Raw genomic sequence first — 25,686 nt, 5'->3', positions numbered from 1 at the left:
ATTTGGACCAAGTAGCACTGCCTTGTTCCAGAGGTAAAATACTGGAGTTAAATGGTGATTTCCACATTTAGCACCCTAATGACTGAGTGAATTTGATCTAAGAATAATGCACTTGCCATGCAAGTCCTCAGCCTCTACCTCTGTATTAACAGAAATGTCTTCTTCCATACTTGCTTAGTCATGTGAGTGAAGCAATAAAGAAAAACATGCCATAATGGTCACATATCAAAACAGGTGACATTACTGGCTATTCAATCATGTAAAAGTGCATAGACTCCGTTTCTTAACTAAACATTGTTAAATTCAGAGTGTGACTCTGTTAAGATGCTGTCAATGAAATCAGTAAATTGCCTTAGAATGTCATCACATTTCCTAGTATCAACTTTCTTAGCATCACCTAGACCTTTTTGAATCTTCTTCAAATTGGTTTTCTTTTCCCCTTCTGAAACTGAACATCAAAGCAGGAATGCGTAGGACGAGTAAGTACTTTATCAGTGGTTTATCTAACAGAGATACTGATCAGAATAATATTCTCATGGTGTTTCACAATATACAGTACATAATGGTTTAAAGATTCTTTTCACTTTTCTCTTCTTTATTTTACTCTTGTTTTGGAATATTGCCTTCAAACTCAGTAGATAAAAGTTACTGGAGGACTATTAAAACTAAACCAAAATGTACTGTATGTCCATCTATGGGTTCACATTATGCAGCTAACGGAGGTCTTCATTATATTCTGTTACTGAAGTTGTGCGGTCTACCAGCCAAAAAAGTCAAGTTCAAAAGCAAAACAACAGAAAAGAATTTTCTGAGTCTGGATAAGTTCAACATGAGGTTCTAGAAATCAATGCTGATTCTCTCTACAATCAGCAAATTGATATATCCAATGTAACTTTCTCCTCTAAAATGTATGCATGGCTGATCAAGTCCCTGGTCAACATTCAGTACAGACCTCCCTTCTCAAGGTAAAGACCTACCTTTCTTTAACAAATATAATCACTGCAGGGGGACTCTTAGCTTTATAGTCCTTAAACTTAATGTTAATGAACTACCATTACTAGAGAATGCCCAACAGCCTCAAGAGACTTCAAACAACACCTAATACTGTAGCACAGTATATACTTTTTAAAGATGCTGTTGAGCCTGTTCATATTACCTTCTAAAAATGATGCAATTTTCATGTGATTATCATTACTAAGTCTACTCATTCTTCATTTTTATTTGTGTTCTGTGCTGTTGCTAACATTTGGATTGTTAATACTCCTTTATATTATTTACATAAACAAAAGCCTGAAAGGCAGCCTTGTGGTTTTCTGCTCTTTGTTGAATGTACCAGGGCTCCAACTATGTTAAGCAAGACCCATGGGCACCCACGTATTGGTCCATTAAACCCATATATACTATATTATATAGTCCTCCGTGGTCTTCTCCCATCAAAGGGAGAATATTGTAAGATTCCTGTCAGTGAGTGGTATTTTCTGTGATAGACCACACCAAATAATGAAGGACTCTATTACCTCCCGGTGATATCTGTCTTCAATGGCATGTAGAAAGGATCTTTACAGCATATCACTCTGCCCCTCCAGTGCTATTCTGCAGCCATTTCTGTCCCTGGCATCCTTTTGCCATCCAAAAAACCCCAACAACACTCCTATGTTTTCAAAATATCAAGTACTTTTAAGAAATGTTTTTATATTTTTGTTGTTTGTTTTATCTTAAAATTTTAATAAAATCTGAATAATCATGTAGAAATCATGTTATCTATATATGCTGAAAAAACTGGACATTTGCAGATCTGAAAAATGATAATATAATGAAAAAAATCCAGACAAACTGTCATTGTACTTTATATTTACATGATGAGATAACAATATAGCTGCTAGTCCAGAAAAATCAAATAAGCTCATGCATCAGGTTAAGTTTTGCATCTCAAAGAGAATATAAAATAAAACTTGAAACAGTGAGACAAAAGAAAAAAGAATGAAAAGTTAAAAAAAGTGACGTGAGCTGGTGTTATAAGCTTCTGAGTGAAATTTCTACTTTTTGTCATGTGGGCTTATTGTTGCTTGTAACAGTATCCCTTTTTATCTCTTGTTTAGGTTCTTCAAAGTGACCTAACATGTGCTCACAATCTCATTAATTTACATTGCTTCATATTTAGTGCTGTCATATGATTTTGTAAATTATATTTTTACTTGTGAACTGTTTCTTACTTTCACCTCCGTAACATATCCCGTGTTCGCTCCTTCCTCTCCTTCTCTAATGCTGAGAAACTTGTCCATGCTTTTATCACATCCCGCATCGATTATTGTAATTCCCTACTGGCAGGTGCCCCTTCTAATCTTATATCACAGCTCCAGCTTATTCAAAACTCAGCTGCAAGAGTCCTTACTCGAACCAGCAGCAGCGAGAACATCACACCCATCCTGCTCCGTCTTCACTGGCTCCCTGTGTCCTACAGAATCGAATATAAAATCCTACTAATAACCTACAAAGCTTTAAATAACCTCGCGCCAAACTACATCAGTGACCTCCTCCATCACTATGTGCCTGCCCGCCCACTAAGGTCCTCTGATTCTGGTAATCTTGTTGTGCCCCTCACTAATCTACACTCTATGGGTGACAGGGCCTTCAGCTGTATAGCGCCCAGACTCTGGAATGACCTACCAAAATTAATCAGGTCAGCTGACTCCATGAATTCTTTTAAAAAACAACTCAAAACTCATCTGTTCAGGAAGGCTTTTAGCTCTACTTGACTTTATTACCCTTCTCTCAGTTTACTTCTCTGTCAAGATGCCAATGTAACCTGTATGTGTGTGCTAGACCATCAATTATGTTGTCTGTTTTTTTTTTCAGAATTTACTGTCTTAATCTTCTTTATTTATTTATCTGGTTTGTACAATGCTATATACTGTATATTGTGCCGTTCTTTATTATATTCTGTAAGTGCCTTGAGCATGGGAAAGGCGCTATATAAATAAAATGTATTATTATTATTATTATTATTATTATTATTATATATATATATATATATATATATATATATATATATATATATATATATATATATATATATATATATATAAAATTCCCAATGCATTTTTACCACCTTATGCTCACAGAAAGTCAAGAAAACCATTTTTATTTTTTTAATTAATTGTTCTTCAAGGCAGACAGTATACTAAAATAAAACTAGACAGTCTTATAATCTCCACTTAAACTATCAACATTGTGAGTTATGCATTGGTATATTTTTCTTACTAAATTTTATAATGTAAATATTAGAAAATGTAACTTGTGTTGGACCAACGACAATTGCAACCATAGTTAGAGTAATTTGTCAAAATAGAGATAGCTTTACTTTGAAATGTTTTGTAAAGCAGTTTACATTTTAATAATTCAAAACAATCTATAATTTATTAAAACAAATGATTTTAATAGATATGCAGAAGCAGAGTTTATGCAGGAATAGTTTAAGACCAGTATTCTTATAATGTAAATATTGCTGGTAAAATATGGAAACCAAAAAAATGCAATAAGTGAATGCCTGAATTTTCAATTAGAATGTTCAACAATCCTCCAAATGAGGGAAACTTGCAAACAATGGCATCCTAGGCAAACTGCACTTGTATTCAGCACTAAACACCCAAGCCCAAAGCCTGATTGATCCACCGCCATAATTCATAGTTGGAGAAAACAGCTACATGAAAATGCTCTGCTATCTTCTTGTAGCCTTCTCCTGCATTGTGAGTATCAATTATTTTACTTTTCAGAGTGCTACACAGTTGCTTAGAGGAGCCCATGGCTGCTGTTTGTTGAGACCAGGTTTGATGAGTCAGAGGATTTCCTAACGAGGACTGTGAACATGCCATAGCCCTAACGAGCTAATTAAGGTCTGAGACCTTAAATATCTTGGGGTGCCCAAACTTTTGCATGGTACTCCTTTCCCTTTTTCATTGTATAATTGTGGAAAACAAAAAAATTAACTAATCTTACATAAAATACTGAAAAGAAATGTGACACCTTTAACTTTATGCCTTTTGGTTATCAGTTCATCTTCTACTCACTTAACTATTCACAGTAACAGATATTTTAAGCAAGGGGACCTAAACGTTTCTATGCCATTGTATCAATGACACCATGGAAACTTGTCTGGCAGAATTCCAGCAGTCTGTTAAATCAGCTAGGGTAAATACTGTTTTGACATTACTTCTAAAAATTATCAGAAATCTAAAGTTTTGTTCAAAACAATACATTCTGTACTTAACCTTTTCTCCACTCTACTCTTTGCTGTAGGCACTGAAATGTATGATGAGTTCTTAAAATTTCATTAGTATAATTAAATCTTCTACCTCACCATCAGTTTCAATTCCTTTCTTGTAAATAGACCTCTCGGCCTGTTTTTAGTCAGACTGATTCTTTTTGTCTTTTTTCCCTTGTAAAACCCACACCTACAATAGTATGAAGTCTACACTCCTTCACTGCCTGTTGACAAATGTAAATCAAACTCATCTCTTTAAAAAGACTTGATTTTATTAGACCTAGTTTTCATCTCATTATTAACATGTGTCCTGCCACTGGTATTGTACCAGCATCCTTAAGAATGCAGTGGTCTGGTTACTGCTTAAAAAATATGGACTGGACCCGTGCCACTGGTATTGTACCAGCATCATTTAAGAATGCAATGGTCTGGTCACTGCTTTAAAAAATATGGACTGGACTCCTGTCCTCTTAGTAATTACTGCATAGTCATTTCCCCCTAAAATAACGAAAAAGGTTGACTTATTTCAGCTTCTGTCTTTCTGGAGTCATTTAAGTGTGGCTTCACAATTCTTCATAGTACTCTTCTGAATCTCATCAATGACTTGTTACTTGCTGCTGATTCGGTTGATTGCACCATTTTACTATAATGTACTCACTGAGCACCTTGAACACTAAGTTGGAATTTGGGGAACAATGCCGGAACGGTTTGTTTCTTACATTAACAAACCTTTTCTGTCAGTATAACAAATGAATTCTCTTCTTCTGCAGCAGCTGTCTCCTGTGAAGTCCCTTAAGGGGTCTATTTTAGTGCATGTTCTTTTTTGAGACGGATTGTTTGAAAATATTTTTCATTTCACTTTTATTCTAATAAGATTCAGCTTTATTTTTCTTTGAAAACTTCTAATACCTTTTCTTTGAAGACCCTTATTGACTGATTGGATGGGAAATAATTTCCTCAAACTTAACAAAAGTAGATCTAAGGTTATCTTGTTTTCTTCCATTAAAAGTATTGCCAGGCTCGCTGAAAACCTATAGCAACTGTCACAAAAGATGCAATCCCATGTGTAAAATCTGGGTGTGATTTTCAATCCTGACCTGGCACTTAACAAAAAAATCAATTTGGTCATCAAGGATAGCTTCTTTCAACTCTAAGGCTGGGTTTATACTTCACGAGACGCAATGCATGCTCCAGCAGACGCTACTGCTACGCAAATGATGTACTATTTATACTTGCATTCATACTTTAAGTAAATCTGGAAGATTCCACCAGGTGGCAGTGCAAGATATCATCACAGTGAGAAAGCGTTAGGCTTCCCTGTGTTGTAAACTGCCTGAAACATCCATTATGTTTAATGATTACATCTATCAATCCAAGGATTCGCCCATTCCAGAAAGCCCCAAGCACGAGGCAGAAACAATCCCTGGACGGGCCTCAGCTCATTGCAAGGTGAATACAAGCACACACACACACACTAGCGTCATTTTAGCATCACTAAATCCCTATACCTTCATGTCTTTGGAACGAAACTGGAGCACACTGTGGAAACCCACTATGAAAACATGCAATTTCCAGACAGGGAACACCACGGATGTGACTCCCTGCGAGGCAGCCATGCTACTGCTTCGCAACTGTGCTGCCCACACATGAGTAATGATTAACAGTATTCACTGTTTAAGTGAAGTTAATGACTTATCTGTAAAATGTAACATACATGCTTCAACACATTTCATCATGAAGGTGATTATCAATTATAAATCTAAGGATTCAAAATGTGCAGAGGGCTGGAATATCATAAATTTAATGTGTTCTGTGTGGCTATTGCTGCTTTGCTGTCAGTTCAGGAGGAAGCCCCAACGATTAACAACTGGGTCAGTTTTAAGATGATGGTCTACTTTAATGATAAAATAAACTACGAGATTAAATTGGAAATTTCGAGATTAAAGCTGAAATTTCCACTATAATCACAAAATAAACCTTTTCACTGTGATGGTATGTGAGATCTTTTTAACATGTATACAAATGCATTTGTATGTTGGCATTTGGCCTCACCACATTGAACCGTTCATCAAACATTGAGGGACGAGCATCGATCCTTTAGGATATGCAAAGTAGTTTTCTTTCACATGTCGATAGTAAACAGAGACTCTGATGTCACATTTTGACTTGACGTGACACTGTGACACTGCGACTGGTACTGCCAGTCATGCACACGTTGCGTTAATTTCTGAGAACGTGCTCAGAGGATGCGTCAAATGAACACTGGGAATGCATGACAGCCATGATGCATGCGCGTACACATTCTGAGCATGAAGTATAAACCGGCCCTAAGATTTTTATCATTACATGCATGGCCTTAAGAAAGTGATCCATGCAATTATCTCATCCCCTTGAGATTATTGCAAATGTTTGTCTTCTTTGTCATGCTTGCAGTTGGAACAAAATGTTGCAGTCTGACTATTAACTGATACTAAGATCAATGATCCCATTGCTCTAGTTTTAGCATTGCTCCATTGGCTTCCAGTTAATCTTTGGATTCAATTTTAAAGCATTACTTTTTAACTTCAACAGATGTAAAATTACTTTGTTCAGTGTTTTTTTATTATTTACTTTGTCCCAATCAATGATAAATATGCTAAGATCTTTACATCAGCTTTTTTCCAGATTTGCTTTGATCCCAGTTAAAAGGTGACTGTCCTTTCACATTTGCTCCTCTGAGATTGTGAAACACTCCACCCCATCAATGTTAGGGCTGTTTCTTCCACTGCTATCATTAAATCCAGACTTATAACACACTTTTTCCCATTAGCTTTTGGGACCGTCCAGATTTATATTCATGTACTTGCTCTATTGGTTTATATTTTAATACCTTTGAGCTTGTGGAAGACCAGCCCTGGCACAGACTGGCAGACACCAATGGTTCAAGCACATACATTTATTTACACACTATTTATAAAAAAATAAAGATCCACACACAACCCAGTGTTCCTTCACCAATCACCCTAGTCCGGGCATCTCCAATGTCCAGCCTTCCTTCACCACCTCCACTCCTCTCTTCCATGCTTCGTCCACTTCCACCTGACTCCGGCTGACGACTGGAGGGAGGCGGGCCCTTTTATTCCCACCCGGACGTGCTCTTGGTGTAGCAGAAGTGCTGCATGAGCACCCAGAAGCACTCCGGGTGTCCCTGGTATTTCTTCCACCAGCACCTCCGGGTGTGGTGGAAATACTGACGTCCAGAGCTCCTTACTCGTCTGGGTGTCCCCTGTCAGTGGCCACAGGCCCCTATAGGGTTGAGCTTCCATGCTCCATTCCCGTGGCTGCCATACAAACCAGGGTGGCTGCCCACTCGTGGTCCAGGGGAGGCATAGTCCCTCTCTCAGCCCTTCTGGGTGTCCCGGCTGGGCACAGCCCCCAGCCGTCCGCCACAAGCTGATGAACATAAGACTTGTGAGTCTTTTCTCCCTCTTTTTATTGCTAGTGTTTACATCACTTTGGCCAACACAATGTTGTTTTTAAATGTGATAAAAATTCAGTTTGCTTGATTGTTTGCTTACAAAGCGTTAATAGCCTTGATTATTTCAGAAACCAATAATAGTCATCTTTTTCATAGAAAAAAATACACATCCAAGTGCACAGTAATAAATAGGTGAAAAAATAATTTTTGGATTGAAAGCCTCAGGAGGATATGCAGGTAAACCAAACAAACATTTTTTTGTGCTTAATAGCACATATGAAATGTATCTGTATGTTCATACACAGTATCGGTTGGATGTATAGACTGAAAATGAAATATGTAAGGCAGTGGTAATTTCTTGGTATTTTCTTATTTCTGTATTACTCAATGACAATGTGAAACCTTTCAATTCAATGTTAAAAATGTATCTAATTTGTTATTGTGAGCGTTTGGCTCATATTAGCAGTTAAGCATGCAAAATGCTGCCCACATTCTGCTTCCATAATCTTTTGGTTCCATTGTAACATCATACATAAAGGCAATATTTCATATGGATGTACAGAAAATAAAATAAAACAGACAAGAATAAAGAACAGGTTGTCTGTAACACAATCAAATAATTTACATCATGTTTTAAATAATTTTAATTGTGTTTAAAACATTTTTACTATACAACCAAGTCTGCTTGAGCTTATCTATTTGCAATTTTAAAATGTCAAGTTACATTTTTGATATGGATAATCATCCTCCAACACCTTATAATAACCGTAGTGCCACTATATGGCCACAACAGGCAGCTGAAGTGATATTCATAAGAAAACACTGCCAGGAGTGAAGACTGAACCTATAGCCATGTATTTTATACTCCAACTTCTTAATCACCATGCTCTCAGGCATAGCCTATACAGCACATGTGGACTTTCAAATAGCATTACATGATTAGCAAAATGTAATAAGTCTCAAAAATTAAAAACCAAAATGTATAAAGCAAAAATGAAAATCAAAATGATGCCAATACAAACCTTACATCAAAGTAAGGGTGTGTAATATTGTCAAAAAAAATTCTTCATATTTTCTGGGACTTTCATATTTTGCATCCTTTAAAAACGTGTTTGTAAAATCCTTATTGATCAAGCTTCGTCTTGTTAATAGTATATTAATTGTAGCTTATTAATGAGATTAATGGAAGCAACAGTTAAGGAAAGCGGGTCTTATATCTTTATTTAAAAGTGAAGTAAAACAACACAGAAAAATTAAAATCACCAGTTAAAGTATTACTGAGATCAAACAGTAGAAGTATAAGTAAACCATTTCAAAGAGGCCTACAGGATTTACACAAAAGACCAACAATACTACTATAAATAGAGCTTTTTAAACACTTATACACTTACCCTTAATGTAAACAATATATGAATCCAAAGAGAATAAAATACAAATCAATAATTGAAATACAGGGCATGAACATTTCAGTTTGGATAAACATAAACTGCTCTGCTGTAAGATGAATTGTGCAGCATACAAGCAAGTACAAAAATCTGGATTTTTACATTATTTTACAGTATGTTAAAGTTCTGTCAAATGCTGCCCTGCAAAAAAAACTATAGTATTTGTAAACAAGTTCTGTCATATACTGCACAAAGATACAAAAAAAAAGCAAACCTATAACATTTTTAAACAAATTACTAACTTCAGGTTCTCTCCAATATTGCACAAAGATATCAGAAAAAAATAAGACAATTGTAAAATTCTACTGAGGAAAATTCTACTGTGTGACAGAAACACCACTATGTCCTCAGCATCTGGCTTTAGAGCAGCCCGGTTACATGTTACATTTCCTCTGTGCTGACAGCCCTCTCAGAAGGGCTGCTTGAGGATACACAGGTACTTTTTTGTACATTTCCCCAATTTGGGGAAATGTACTTCATGTGTTTTCTAACACTCAAGTGGATTTACATGACTATCTACCTCAGGTATCATCAAGTAGCTCTTGATCTCTTTTTCAATGGCAGTGTGCAGAAACTCTGAATTCCTGTGTTTTTTTGAAATAGCTGATAAAAGACTTTTTTTTTTCTTTTTTGCTCCCTCCCTTGTGTCATCACCTGCTCCAACCTTTGTAGCCATAGGGACAGGATGGAGAAGGGTGAGGAGGCAGGGATCTGTGGAGAGTGTTTTAAATAACGAAAGAAAAAAAATGTCCTTTGGAATCAAGGACCACCCAACCAAGACTGTTTGCAAAATAAAACACACCCATCCATCCATCCATCCATCCATTGTCTCCTGCTTATCCGAGGTTGTATGCATATATTTCTTACAGAATTAAAAATAATCCGTCCAAACAATTTTTTTTTGTGTGTGTGTGTGACACGTACGAGGCTTCATACTAGATGAATTTTACTTAAATTGTATTTTACAGAGGAACAACAGTTTTTGACATGCCAGCTCTGTATAGTGTGATTCTAAATCTCGATCTCAGTTTATTACCTGCAGCCGTTTCAACTACGTTCATTTACATTTGTCTCACAATTACTGGAAACAAGGCAGGTTGATCTCAACACGAAAATGAGGGTGGAAAGAAAGCAAATGCAATTGCATGTGACTTTAAGTTATCCTATTTTAACTGGTGTTTACTGCATGCATTGTACTGCTCTGCTCTGGCTTTGAATACGGTTAACTTCTGAAGCCTTTGCGTTGTGACTCACGATGTGCCGCTTCATGTGAGCCACCATGAAGGGGTAATGAAACCACACCAAACTCCTTTATCTGTTAATGTTTATTATTAACAGATTGAAATGTTAAAACAGAAAATAACAGAGTGCTCAAACTCTGCCGGTATAATTCCTCCTCTTACAGTTAACACAATGAACACTGGGAAAGGCTCACAACAATGATGTAACATAACACAGACAAAGAGGCCTGTTTTTGATTGTTTTTTGCAAACTGAGTGACATACTTGATAAATTCAGGACGCACATCGTTAAAACAACAATTAAGATATTATCGTAGACGATAAATATCGCACATTCCTACTGCAAAGCAAATTTCTTTAGACAAGCTTCTGTACAAGAAGATTCTGCACAACAGTACTTTCAAAAGGATGCAAGCTGTCAGCAGCTAGCACCAGGCTCTCACTTCCTCTTATTGAGTTGGCCAAAAAGGGCTAACTAAATCAGATCATGGAGGATTCGTTCATGGACTTGGAGAAAAGATTTACCAGTGGTGATGTTTAAATGCAGTGTCAAGAATAATATTGACAGATGAAGAGTAAAGAAACATTGGCAAAAGGGAAAAGGTTCATAGTAAAGATTGTGAAACAAACTGTAAAAAGAAACCAATATGTGAATTTCTCCTTTGGATTAATAAAGTATCTATCTATCTATCTATCTATCTATCTATCTATCTATCTATCTATCTATCTATCTATCTATCTATCTATCTATCTATCTATCTATCTATCTATCTATCTATCAAATAACATGAACTAGAATGCACTGTACTCCCTAACTGACTGCTGAGTAACCAACTGCAATGAATATGGAAAAATATATCAGTAATAAAGACATAATACTGTATGTCTTTGGTGAGGGCAGATTTAGTTACAGTTACATGTGTTTTACACCATTTTTGTATTCGAGAATGCTTTCTTATTGCTGCATTTCAGCATACATGCATCAATTGGTAACATATGGGACGTGTCCCATTTAACAACCTAGGGTTATGCTAAAACTTACGTCTGTATTATACTTTACTTAAAAAATAAAGAATTTTTCACAAATAAATTAATAAGATCCATTCTGCTGAGAATTTCAGGTCACCCACCAGGTACTTGGAATTATGATTTCTCATTTATCCTTTAAGCAGAGGTCTGCTGGATCATCATTTGTCCCAGAATCTGCTTTCTGTGTAGATGTTGTATATCAACAGAGAAAGGTTTAACTATGAGTTTGATGTTTCGTCATGGATAGATGCCTTCTGGTCATGAATTAATCCTTTGGTTAACAACAATAGAGCTACTTTCAGAAATAAATTCCATTGAGACCAATTATGTCTATATGAAAACATGTAGGAGAAACATATATTTATATATATATGTACATATATATATATATATCTTAATACATAATTCGCCTGCCTCCTCACTCACTCACTAACGTCCGTCCAAAGTCGAATGCGCAGTCGCCTTCTGCGCATGTCCGAAGCCGAATGCGCAGTCGCCTTCTGCGCAGCTGCCCGAAAAACCTTACAAGACCGACATCCAACCCCAACATGGCGGCAGGCGGCGGATTTACGGCCACAAAAATTCAAAGAGAAAGGCGACTTCGATTAAAGCTCTAGAGGCCTGAAAGGCGATTTCGACTACAGCTCGAGGCCTAATTACGCATTCTGATTCAATTATGCATTCATTCAATACACCTATATCAGGTTTGTGGTGCTTATCCATATTACTAAACGAGAATGGTAAACCGGATATGGATGCAGGGACCTGCCCGTGGACGCAAAAGACATAGTGCGCAAGTGCCACACAAAGCCCCCCCCAGAGTGAAACGGGAGAGACTACGCACGTGCGCAGGCGCCACACAAAGCCCCCCAACCCGCACCAGAGCAAAACGGGAGAGACTACGAACCGTCAGAGTAGGAAACAAAGTAAAACGTCATAAAGAGGTTAAAGAACAGGGACAAACACATGGAGAGCAGGTTACAGAACAAAGCCCCCCTCCCCAGAGTAAAACGAGAGAGACTACGAACCGTCTGACATGCCACAAACAGGATAAAGCGAGGTCAGAAATAAAACACAGAGTAGGAAACAAAGTAAAACTTTATAAAGGGATTAAAGAACGGGGACGAACACATGGAGAGCGGGTTACAGATGATGAAAACTGGAATGCAACAGCTTCAAAAAAACCTAGGCACGAAACACATGCACACCGAGATACAGAATATAAAGGCAGAAACAACAACAGTTAAACATCCACACCACACAGCGGAGGCGGACCCGGAAGGTGCAAGCGCCTACATCGTGCGTCGAAAGGCGCAGTAAAGTACAAAAGGCAAAGGCGCCTACACAACATGGTAAAAACCGACATAATACGGAAGGCGCAGGCGTCGCCGCCATATTGTGAGTGGCACTAATGCGTGGTGAAGGCGCAGGAGGAGACATAGTAAAACAAGAGGAGCCAACGACCCGCCCCAGAGTGAAACGGGACACACTACGGAGTCCACAAAGGTTCATACATCAAACCCGAGATGGTATGGACACGCGTCTGAAACCGCGGAAGCAAAACTGTCTCGGCTCCAAAACCAAACAGCTCAACAACTAACACAGCTTCGACACCGAGCCCACGTGGACAGATCTAATGAACGTGGACGCCTACAACGCGTGTCTCAAACTGCGTAGGCAAAGCAGGCACGGATTCAACACGACACAGCTCGAGTCGCCGAGATACAAACACGCGCCTGCCTGGATATAATTAATGAACGCAGGCGCCTACAACGTGCGTCTGAAATGCCGCAGACCAGGCAGGCACTGCTCCAAAAAGAAAGAGCTCGACTAAACGAGATACGAAGTGAAATGGGAAGCACTACAGAGTCCGCAGTGCTCCACAATGCACCGCATAATAGTTCTGAAAGAGCTTCGTAGTAACAGTGAGGAGACCCAGAGTGACACGGGCGAACGCTCCGTATTAAACATACGTCATCCTCACACGTCCAAACTATATAGCATAGGTGAATCACATTACAGTATTAACAGTACGATAAACATCACAGTATCGCAAACAAATGAAAATTATTACTCGAAAAAGGGAACATATATTCACCACGGACCAGGTGTCATTGAAACAAAAGCAGAATAAAGCGAGATCAGAAATGAAAGACAGAGTAGAAAGCAAAGTAAAACGTCATAAACAGGTTAAACGAGGGGGCCAAACACATGGACAGCATGTTACAGATAATAAAGACAGGAATTCAAAAGCTTCAAAAACAAAAGCTCGACTGACCGAGATACAAACTGAAACGGGAAACACTACGGGGTCCTCAGTAGTCCACAATGCACCGCATAATAGTACGGACGGAGCTCCGTATTAACAGTGGGGGGCCCCAGAGTGACACGGGCGAACGCTCTGTATTAAACGTGTGTCATCCTCACATGTGCCTGCCCAGCGGGCACGGGTTCAAAACGCCGGGGGTAGGCGAGCGAAGCGAGCAGGGGGCGGAGCCCCCTTGTACTTATTACTATTCCATATTGTACTAGAACATTCATCATTCAATATTATACTATAGGCCTGGAAAATTAATCATCTAACAGTACAAGCCTGTACAGTAATGAGTAAAGCGGACTACAATCATTACAATACAACTGCTTCGTTACTTATCATTTGTTCTTCATACACTGCTGACACAAACTCGTGCTCGTTTCATCTTACGTTGTCGAAATGGGCTCTTTGTCTAGTGTATATATATATATATATATATATATATAAATTCAGTGTTATTTGCTGAATGAAAATCAAAGCAAAATGGTTACCAGAATCCTTATCAAGAAAACAATATATCTAAACACAGTAATGAACACAAAATAATGCATTGAATGTTCATTCTGCATATATACAAAGTGTATTCTTTCTATGCATTTACTTTCTCAGCCCAATAAGAATAACTTAGTATCCTGTACTTTAGCATACAATCTGTTCATAATTTTGCAATGTTAAAAAATGTTAAAAATCAGTCTTACCAAGAAGCTGCACACCTCGGGTTAATCCATACACATCTATAAGTGCCCAAAGTGGTTCTGATGTTCTGACCCCACTGAAGAAAAGCATGGGGTTAGAGTTATTAACTCGGTAGAAAACTCTTCCTTTCTTGTCAACCCAAAATGCAATAATGTTACTCTCATTAGCAAACTCTTCAGGAAGAGCCTTAGCCCAGAACCCACTCTGGGAAACTAAGTCTGGGCAGGCATACTTTGGGAGACTGTCAGGATTAATTCGAGAAGGGTCTTTAGTGGTGAACCCCAACCGTAATGCTCCACTCCAGCAGCATTGCTTCTTTGTTATCTGGGGAAAAAAATGAAGAGGAAAAATATAACCAGTCTGTTAAAATCAATTTTTATTTGTCACATACAACTTACACAGAGTTGTTTACCAATTGGAAAAATACATTTTAAAAGAAAATCACCAGTGTGTCATCTCATAGTGGAAAAAAATCAAAGCACAAGCATGATGAAAGACAACTTGTTGGTACAGATTATGCGAGTGATGTACTGTGTTAGTTATTTAGGGATGAAAGGAGAAGTGAAGCAAAATGACACCACTTACTGGCTAACTGAGTAGATTACAATATGTAAGCTTTCAAAGTAGTTCAGGTAAGGTATTCCTGCATATTAGATAAGCATAAATATTTTGTGTCTAACTCTGTAAAATTCTTACTTATAATCTGACTTGATCTTTTTCCAATCCACCCATGTCTAGTACTTCTGTTCTTTAGCCCACAGAAGCCACCACTATTTGTTTATAGGGTAGTACAATGGAACTTATTAGGTCACCAATCTAAATCAAATTTCAAACAATATGTTTACCCTGATATGCATCTTTCACCATCACTGTATTAGTCATCTCTAAGGCTCTAGTCAATTATGTGTTACTCTGCACAAATCATGCCAGATTCCACTAGCCCTTGTCATTAATCAGGATTACCCTTAATTAGATCATTTTAGGTGGTGACCCATTCTCCATATACTTGTGACACACAAGTGTGTCTCTCACTCACTATCATGCCCATTTCCTCCTTTTATTTTCACAAAAGCTCACATACTGTACATACAAACAGTTTATACCTATCTTCTTTAAACAGCAATGTCTGCAGTCACAGACTGATACACCTTGTATACGTAAAGTGTTTATTCATCTCTGCAATGAGACTGACTAACAAAACTTCACTTTGGAGTGGTCTGAGGTGGCTTACCTGAGAAACATATCATATTGAAAATTTAGTATAGGACTGGAAAATTCCTTCATATTAACAAGTCATTTTACCATCATGCCAATACGCCACACTGCACAGAGAAGAATAACTGATCTACTGATGTTTTATAAGGGTCATGAAGACCAAGAGAAGCCTTTGTTATGGTACTGCTACATAACACTAAATAAGTAATAGGTGCATTCTTGTAGTACCTAAAATAAAGCGTTACCTCTGATTCTCACAAATCTTGATCTCTGTTCACAGTGTCCTTTGCCTATTTCACCAACACTCACTATTCAACTTCTTTAAAATTATCTTGAGAATCTTATTTGGTAAAATTTTAGACATCTTCCAAGATATTGTGTCCATATGAGATGTGTCATCTTTGCTGCACAGTATGAAACATTATTCTCACTTTTTATTGTAGCTAACCTAAAAATAACTATATATGCAGTATATACTTGTATATAAAATGATATATAATTCCATACTAAACTTAAAATCTTTATATAATTTTTATTCATTACCTTTTTGACAAGAATAAAAAAAAGAAATATACAAGTATATAGGTTTCCAAAATCTGTTTTGTCATTATAGTATTAAAATAACCAAGGACACATTTAATATATTCAGACTACATCATTATAAGGCCAAGTTTAATACATGAAAATCACTAATTGTCTGCTTAAATGCAAAGCTTATTAGTGTCCTTAATGTATTGTGACTGGCTCTTTTAATGGTCACACTTGGATAAATGTATCCGCAAGCCCTGCAGCTCTAAGAGACTAATTCACTTAATACGAATATTAAATCTCTGTCTCTTTGTGCATTGTGCATAAAGTTATACACTGGCTATAAAATGTGTTCAAGCATAATTCATCTTTTAATATCTTATTGCATTATGATAATGAATCTTAAAAGTAATATATTTAACTGGACTTTTACTGACTAAAACACAAAAAATAAAAGTTACAGTGAAGACAAAACTCAATTAATTATTATAAATTCTAAAATATAAAAATAATTAAATATAAAAAGCATTTTTCTCCTGCAAATAATTTTTAGTATGTATACCCTGTACCTTTGATAGAAACTTCCAGCATATTTTAATATTTATCAAAGTTTTCTAAATATTGCAGTTTTTGTCTGTCTTTGCAAGAATTACTCAAAATCCATTAACTTTGAATAGAGCAGTTAGTATACCACAATTTTCAATTCTGCCATTTATTTTTAAATGAACTGTGGTCCAAGGTTTGGCTGGGCAAATCCAGACTCAACAATAGTAAATTTATTGATTTGCAGACATGGTGTTGTGTCTTTGGTTCTATGTTTGGGTCAATGGTCTGCTGGAAGCCCCATCTTTAGGTCTCTTGCACATCTCAGCAGGTTTTCCTCCAGTATGTTTATGTATTTTATTATACTCAATTTGCCTTCTATCGTAGAAACTCATTTAGACCCTGAAGTAAAGAAGCCTTTCCATAGCATTATGTTCTCCCTTGCATGCTTTTGCTGCTCTCAATATGATGTGTGGCTTTATCATTGTGCCAAGCACAGCACATAACACATAAGATTGGTTTTATCCTCACAGGTGGTGCAGTGGTAGTGCTGCTGCTTTGCAGTAAGGAGATTGTGGGATCGCTTCCCGGGTCCTCCCTGTGTGGAGAGTGCTTTGAGTAGTGAGAAAAGCGCTATATAAATGTAAAGAATTATTATTAAACCATTATAAGATCGGTTTTAATTCTTCAGATCATGCAATACTCTTTTAGTTGGGATTTTTGATATTTAGATTGAGTCTGTGTGAAAATGCTGTTGGCTGAATACATACAGTTTGACAACTAAGACGTAGAAGACTCCAATTCTTCTTGGGTTGCCTATCTGACTATGACTTAAATTTAGATTACACTTGTCTTGTATTTTCTTCATTTCTTTGTAGTGTACTTCATTGTGCTTTGCAGGATTTTCAAGCTCTTTCAAATCCACCTGTCTCAAAGTCAGTTGGTGGTTAGATTAGATTAGATTAGATAAACTTTACTGATCCCATGGTGGTAAAACCTCTACTTTACTATGAGTGTTTGTGTCTGCATTATATTGTTTTTGTTAGCAGCTGTATTAGCCAACTGGTAACTGATTTCATATATTACACCATAAATTAATTTAACTAATGTAACGTCTAAAATGATTTCACCAGAGAAAATCTGGCAAACTATTTTTCACAGTACAAGGGGCAGATAATTAAAGAGTTAATCATTTTAGTATTTATAATTTGCTAGCCATGCTACCAGTCAAAGGCAGGTAATGGAAAAAATTAAAAATATTTCCTATCTCTTGCCATGCATGTACTTTCAATGTGTTTCCTCTGTATTATCTTGTCTGAACATCTCCTCATCAGCAATTCCTTTCTTTACCATGTTCCCGTAAAGCCTGCATCTCAGACGGTCATTAGTTTCTTCACTACTGTCCAGTTTTATTATATCCGTCTTTGACAGCGACTCTCTCAGCATGCACTTTTACTCCTCCTTGTGTTTTGCATGCTCACATTTAGTGTTTGGCTGTGTCACAAAAACTGACCAATCAGACTTCTCAGAGGAACCGGGCACACAGACCTTAGTGTTTTATTATATACTAAATAGATAGATAAGGATTTATTTCTTAAATTATTTCCTTTTGTTATCAATGGAACACAAACTTAAATATAATAAAACTTCATACAGTAAAATAATCATCTATTGTAGCCAGTAGATAAACATGCATAACATAGTGTGCAATATTAATTTAATTTAATCTACTATCATGCAAATAGAAATCTTTGACAGTAATGCCTTTGAAATTATGAAAATTCCTTTGATCTCATATACACAACAATAACATTCTACTACAATATCCTTATATACAGAGGATTGTAAAACACAATAAAGTAATCATAGCTGTATCATACACTGGGGTAAACAATTTTTTCTAAGAATCAACTAACCTCACAAATTCAATTGAGATGTGGTAGGCACAATAGTGTTTTTATTGACTGGCTGTTTTCTGAGCTGAATATTTTGTAATTATTCTTATGTAAATTAGATTGCAAGTATTTTATTCTAGTGTCAAAATAAGTGCTATGTTTGCTTTTGTGGTTTTTGGTATTAAATATTTTGAAACGGTGTAAGGGTTAAATGTCTGGACAGTTAGCAGTCAAGATCTGAAAAGCCAGCTGCTAATTATAAGATGAAAAGAAGGAAAAATGCCGGATACATTTTAGTTACACCATAGGTTTTTAAATATATCATAGCATTGATAACCTCTTGATTTAATTTAGAAAATTGTTCAGTCATGATATTTAGTAGTGTTATCTGCTTTTAGCAAATCTATGTTAAAATGATTTTTGCTTTTCTGAAAAATGTCTAGTATTCTGTTAACTCAGCCCAAGAAAGATTTACTGCCTCTGATATTGTCAGCTTCCCAAGGGCATGAGATGCTAAACAGTTCAGACAGTCATGGATTACTAACAGGGAAACCAAACATTACTTGTTAACTGAATAAATGTAGTCATGTAAAAATATATTTGTATATCTGAATGAGCCGGCTATTTTGAGACACAAAATGAAATTTAGAAATAAAACCAGTCTGGATTACCTTTAATCTGACCTGCTCGTACAGGACAACAGGTCTATTGCTGAAAGTAATTGCATTACAGAAGCTTGCCTGCCTCTTGACTGACTTCTGGGAAAGGTCCATGATGATCTGTGAACCCTTGGCACTTGGGTGAAACAGCAGGGGACTGATTGGGTGCCCCCCACACTGCTGGATGGGCAAACATCTCTTGGATTTGTGGTGGCATCGGTGTGAACTGGCAGGAAAAGGTCCACTGAGAGAATCTAGTTAAAACAAATAAGGGAAAAAAAATCAGTTTCTCCAAAATGCATATGTATTTATTATATTAATAGATGGCATTGTAGTACATTGATTAATGCTGGTACATCACAACTCCAGGAAACATGGATGCTCCTTTGTGGTTTTCCTCTATGTCCTGAAAACATGCATAACAGTTAATTTGGTTATTTTGTATTGGCCCTGTTTGAGTGAGCTGGCCCTTAAATGGCTCCTGCATAGCACCCACTGTTGTTATAATAGGCTACAAAATCTTAAATTAAAAAGCTCAAGAAACAGAAAGATAGAAAAATTAGCCTTCAAATATATATATTTTTTTACAATTTTCTACATTTTTTCAGAAGAACACATTGAGAATTAATTAACTAAAAATCTGGGTATTACTTAAATGTGGCAGGAAATAGACACTTTTCAGAGCAAACCCACAAGTACAGTATACTGGAAGAAAAATACCTTATTATTAACAAGCCAGTATGCAGTCACCAATGAATGTAACCCACATGTATAGGGAATATAGAAGGAAACTAATATATACAATACATATATAATGTTCCTCAGCTGTGGAAAACATCCAGTGTGGTCCCTGTGACAAAGAAAAGGCATTCCAGTCATAGCAATGACTCTTGCTTCATACATCATGAAGATCTTTGAAAGGCTGATCCTGAAACTGAATCAACCCCTGGTTTCAGAACATCTGGATCATCTGAAGTTTGCCTATCAGACACATATAGATGCAGAGGATGCTCTGATATACATGCTCCACAGAGCCTATTCCAACTTGGACAAAGCCACAACCACAGTCAGGATAATGTTCTTTGATTTTTCCAGTGTCTTTAACACCATTCTGCTTCATCAACTAGGGAAACAGCTCAAGGCTATGGATCTTGATGTCCCCACCATCACCTGGATCATGGACTATCTGGCCAACATAGAACAGTTTATGAGGCTCAAGGACTGTGTATCAGAAATGACGGTTTGTTATCCATATTACTAACCGAGAATGGTAAACCGGAAGGCATGGACGCAGGTACACGGCGATGGGACCATGAGACATAGTGCGCAGGTGCCTACAGCGCGCGTCTCATAAACCACAAGCGAAGTCTGATCCACCACAAACGAAGGAGTCATGGCCCAAAAACGAGAATGAGAAATGAAGCAACAACGCGCCCATAGCTGACGACTAACGACACAGCTACACAAAAAAGAGGATTCTGCGCTGCACCCCAGAGTCGAACGGAAGAGGCTACGGAGGCCCCACAGGTCCACAAAGATAGTACGGAAGGCGCGTGAAAGTACGAAAGGCGCATGCGCCTACAACGCGCTTCTGAACCGAACGTCCACACTACACAGCATGGTCCGGGTAATGAGAATAAACGAACTCTCCGTATTAAACGTACGGCATCCTCACACATCCAAACCATATAGCATATGTGAATCACATTACAGTGATGCATTATTAACAGTACAACCACAGAAAACGCTCCGTATTAACTGTAAGTGCAATTATCCATATTACTAACGGTAGACAACGGATAACTAATGGAGTCACGGTCACGGCTCCGGCTCCAAAACGAAACTTTTCAACTAACGAAAGAAAGGAACAACAAACAGCCGCTAAACAATTCCGCAAATTAGCTGACAACACATTCTGTAATGCGTCCACTATTAATGAACATTCATTAGGATTAATGAATATCATTTGCTGTCATTGTCATTTACTTAACTTCCCTGAAGAAACAACTGGCAATACAACTAATGAGTTTACACATTGTTGTCAAAGGGGTCAGGTTAGACTGCCTCCTTTAGATGAATATCCTGAATATATACGGATGTTTCTAACTAACAATGTAGCCGAAAGTAAAAACATTATGGACTGCATTAGATCCTACAATAGTTCATTTGCTTTTGCATCTACCGGGGTAAATATCAGGCCACCAGCTGGCAATGGCCCATACTGCTTTCGCGTATGTGGAAAAATATTACATCAGATTGGAACAGCGCACCCTGAGCCAAATCACGAACGCAAATATGCACAGAGCTGCGTGTTAGATCCAGATGACACAATCTATCAACGATTTTACTACAAATGTTGTATATAAAGAAGTATTCCAATAGATCCTTCTAATGTGCCATGCTATGGGTTCTTTACTTCCTTTGTTCGTCATCTACACCTTTACACTCCCATATATCTCATACATTCATCAATGTATTTCGGGTTACCCAACCCCGGGGGTAGGCGAGCGAAGCGAGCAGGGGGCGGAGCCCCCTTGTCACCTCAGAGAACTGTCCTGTGTCAGTTCCTGTTCATCACTAACACAGCATTCTTTTAGTATAATACCACCATTTGCCATCTACGGAAATTTTTAGGTAACTCCTCCATCATAGGCTGCACTGATACTGGAGACGAGTCAGAACAGAAGAAAGTTGTGGAGGAATTTGTCTTGTGCCACAAGGACAACAACCTGCAACTCAATATCAGCAAGACAAAAGAGTTGGTGGTGGACTTCCAGCATGGCAAAGACCCTCTGACACCAGTCACCATTCAAGGGAATGACATGAAAGTGGTGCAGAGCAACAAGTACCCGGGGGTTCACACAGACAGCAAACTGGACTGGTCTGACAACACAGTAATGCGGTACAAAAACGGTCAGGGCAGACTGAACTTCCTAAGGAGACTCAAAGCATTTGATGTGTGCAGCAAGCTTCTGGAAATGTTCTACTAGTCTGTTGTAGCCAGTGTGGTGTTCTGTCCTGTGGTCTGCAGAAGAAGCAACTTGTGCTCAAAGGATGCACAATGCCTAAACAAATTTATCAGGAAACCTTGCTCCATCATAGGGTGAACCAGGACACATTGGAAACTGCTGTGAAAAGGGGAAGGTGGGAAAACCGGATGCCATCATGGTAAATCCCCTCCATCAACTCCATGATGCACTCTCTTGGAGCGCTTTTAGCCACAGGCTCATTCCACCACTGTGTGCTAAAAAGTGCCTCTGGTGGTCTTTTCTGGGTCCTGCTATCAAGCAATACAAAGCTCGCTTCATACATCCCAGAATACTTATACTCTTTAAATTTATTTTGCCATTTTATTCATTCATTTATCTATCTAACTAATGATTGAAGTTATTATTTGTCCTGTGAGTCTGAATCTTTGTTTTTCTACTTTTTGTTAAATTTTCTGCTGCTGTATACAACTAAATTTCCCCTTGGGAATAATAAAGTTTATCTAATCTAATCCAACAAATGCCCTTTACGAAAATTTCAATTGTCATTTTAACTGTCATCATCACTTTACTGCCAACCATTACCAAATAAAATATACAACAACACAAAAGTATGTTCTCAGTAACAGTAATAACATAAATTAATAGATCAATGATAACACTATGGCTCATGCTCTTCAGTTATACCACTAAATGAAGGGAATGTTATACATTGGGCAGACACCATGACCCTTTTGATAAAAACCTACCTGAGGAATTATGTTGACATACCTCTAGTAAGGATTTCACAAATACCACATACCTTCTTTTCTGATAAAGATACAACCACAAGGAAAACCATTTCTTATGAAATATACCAGTCTGCAACAAGATGGTCAGTTTATACAGTCCCAAGAAACTGAGAATATAAATAAAACATAACAAAATGATATGTGGTTGTTCCTAACTGCACAATTATGTTTTTAAAAATCTCATGCACTTTGTGAAATAAAGAACTGATGGTTGTAGCTAGGTAATAGACAGTGTCAGAAATGTGAACTGTATTAATCTGGAGATTAAGGAAATCATTCTGTCATTTAAAATCAGTGTAATATTTTAGTTTAAGTACTGCAAAAGTGCATCTATTACTCATTTACTCCTATAAAACAAGACTTTAACAACGCTTCCTTGGGTCTTCATAACACTTTCATAGGATCTGTAAAGTGTTCATTAAAATCTCTGCAATGTGACCTACTAACAAAACTTTGTTTTGGTGTAGTCCGAGGTGGCCTAACTGAGACACGTCTCTTAAATATTACATATTTAGTATAAAACCTGTGAATTCTTCATATTAACAAGTCATTTTACCATCATGTCAATATGCTGCACGTAAGTGAATAACCTATCTACTAATGTTTTATAAGTGCTAGGAAGACCAAAAGAAGCCTTTTTTAAAGTTTTTATGTAAGAGTAAATGAGTAATAGATGTGTTTTTGCAGCCCCTAAACTAAAGTGTCCCCAAAATTAGATCTTAAAAGTAAATAAACAAATACACAAATTAACAAAATATGTTGTGAACACAAGCATCAGCACTGCTAGCTAATTTCTCATTTCATCATTTATAAGCATGTACTCCTTATCTAATGGGGTCCTCTCTGTCACTCAGTTTGAGAGTTTGGGCTTTGAGGATTCTAAAGAAGCCCTGCTGTTGCCTGTATCAGAAGTGGGGAGTTAGTTTGTTTCCCCATTGTTCACTTTGTTAGTGCTTAGTTAGAAGGCTGCATGTCTTTTATGAAACAACTGCATTTTTATCTCTAACAAGAGCTCATCAGAATCTGTAATCATAAATGTAGAGTTACTGCATGTTTCAGAAGACATAACCTTAGACCAGAAAGGTGAAACAGCACTGATTAATGTAAACTAAAGAATACTTACGTAAATATAATAAAGACTATTTGCCTCCGTATTACTAGATTCAAGTGACTGTCATGTGTGGAGCCTGCATGTCATTCCTTGACATAATGTAAGATATATTAGGAAATCTAAACTGGAGCAGTATGAGCAAGTGTGTGTTATTATACCCTTTAATGAACAGGTGTCCCGTTCAGATTTGACTCTCACCTTGCACCAAATGCTGCTGAGATCAGGTTCCATGCAACTCTGTACTGAAATAAGCAAGCTTGGAAAATGGATGCATCAATATTTGTGTTAAAGTGCACCTTATTTAAATGAAAGAACACTGAAACAACTTTAGCCAAACAAGTTATACAGTGGTTATCTTTTTTCATGAACACTTAAACTGATAAAAATCATAGCCATATTTAACTCTTTTTGTCTGTTTTACTATTGACCAAGACAAAAAAACTTTACATACAATAACTTTGACATATATTTGATAGAAATTCTAGGCATGGTAAAAATCACTATCAGCTTTTCTTATCTTATGTCACACATCTGCATCTGAGGACCACATGTATGTGGTACAGGACCACATGTATGTGGTACCACCCCGGAGCGAGTGAGGGTGCAGTTTCTAACTATCTTGTCTCTTCCCTCCGCAATCCAGAGAACACAGCCCAAAAGACAGACTTACCAGTAGTCACTCCCATGAAGCATATAAAACAGCCCCTTCCCAGAAGGAGGCACCTCACTTGCAACCTGAATTTTCAGCAGGATGAAGTACTTAGTTAGCTCCAACAAGAAAGGAACGCTGCTTAAGCCCCTGGTTTATGTTAAAACACCACCATGCATCTGTTTCTTTTATTACCTTTTCTTTATATTAAGTCGAGACACAATTAAACAGGGTGACAGGCTGGAACCCCAAAATTTTTTTAGGATTCTCTATTCCACTCTTGGCATTGCAGTTTTTGTTAATTTGTCTTTGCAAAATCGCAACAAGCACTGCAAATAACACTGAGGTAAAAAAGCTAATTTTTCCTCTAACCATGGAATCTCCTTTTGCTTGGGTTTAAATGAAAATATGCCAATACAACTTTAACCAAATAAATCAATAATGATTGCAAATATTCTGCCTTAGATGGTCATCCATATCACTGTTTAAGAATTTTCCGAACAGATCTTGGAACATTTTGGTGTGGTGAAGGACTACAATCACAAAAAGAAAATACCCTGTTTTACTTTTTTAATATACAGATTTTCTGTGATTTCCCATCATCCAGATAAAAATAAAGCAACTGATTAATACATGGAATAATTCTTCAATCAATGTGAAAGGAATAGGATGAAGGAAAGTTTCTAGATACATGGCATCAAGTACATAGTGCTGCTTTATAACAGGCCAACACAGCAGAGCAGAGAACAGTAAAACTGGAAATGAAATGGCATATTTACTACTAGTGTAATTGGCATAGCCATAACAAAATCAACAAAAGAAGGAATGAAATTTAATGAAAGTTACAAAATTAAACCTCAGTGTT

At 37.2% G+C, this 25,686-nt stretch overlaps 1 protein-coding gene across 3 annotated transcripts in view; it reads right to left on the bottom strand.

Annotated features, from left to right (window-relative positions):
* Window positions 1-25,686, bottom strand: part of neurl1aa (neuralized E3 ubiquitin protein ligase 1Aa) — a 390,689-nt gene that overhangs the window by 110,410 nt on the left and 254,593 nt on the right. For all 3 annotated transcript variants that reach the window (XM_028795861.2, XM_028795862.2, XM_051922179.1), the window contains exons 2-3: window positions 19,296-19,537; window positions 14,446-14,767 (exon numbers count right to left, since the gene is read on the bottom strand). In XM_028795861.2, coding sequence (XP_028651694.1) covers window positions 14,446-14,767; window positions 19,296-19,537 — 564 coding nt within the window. The remainder of the gene's footprint in view (window positions 1-14,445; window positions 14,768-19,295; window positions 19,538-25,686) is intronic.

The sequence above is a fragment of the Erpetoichthys calabaricus genome, chromosome 2, assembly GCF_900747795.2.
Source record: "Erpetoichthys calabaricus chromosome 2, fErpCal1.3, whole genome shotgun sequence".
NCBI lineage: Eukaryota > Metazoa > Chordata > Cladistia > Polypteriformes > Polypteridae > Erpetoichthys > Erpetoichthys calabaricus.
This window is presented reverse-complemented; position numbering and strand designations above follow the sequence as displayed.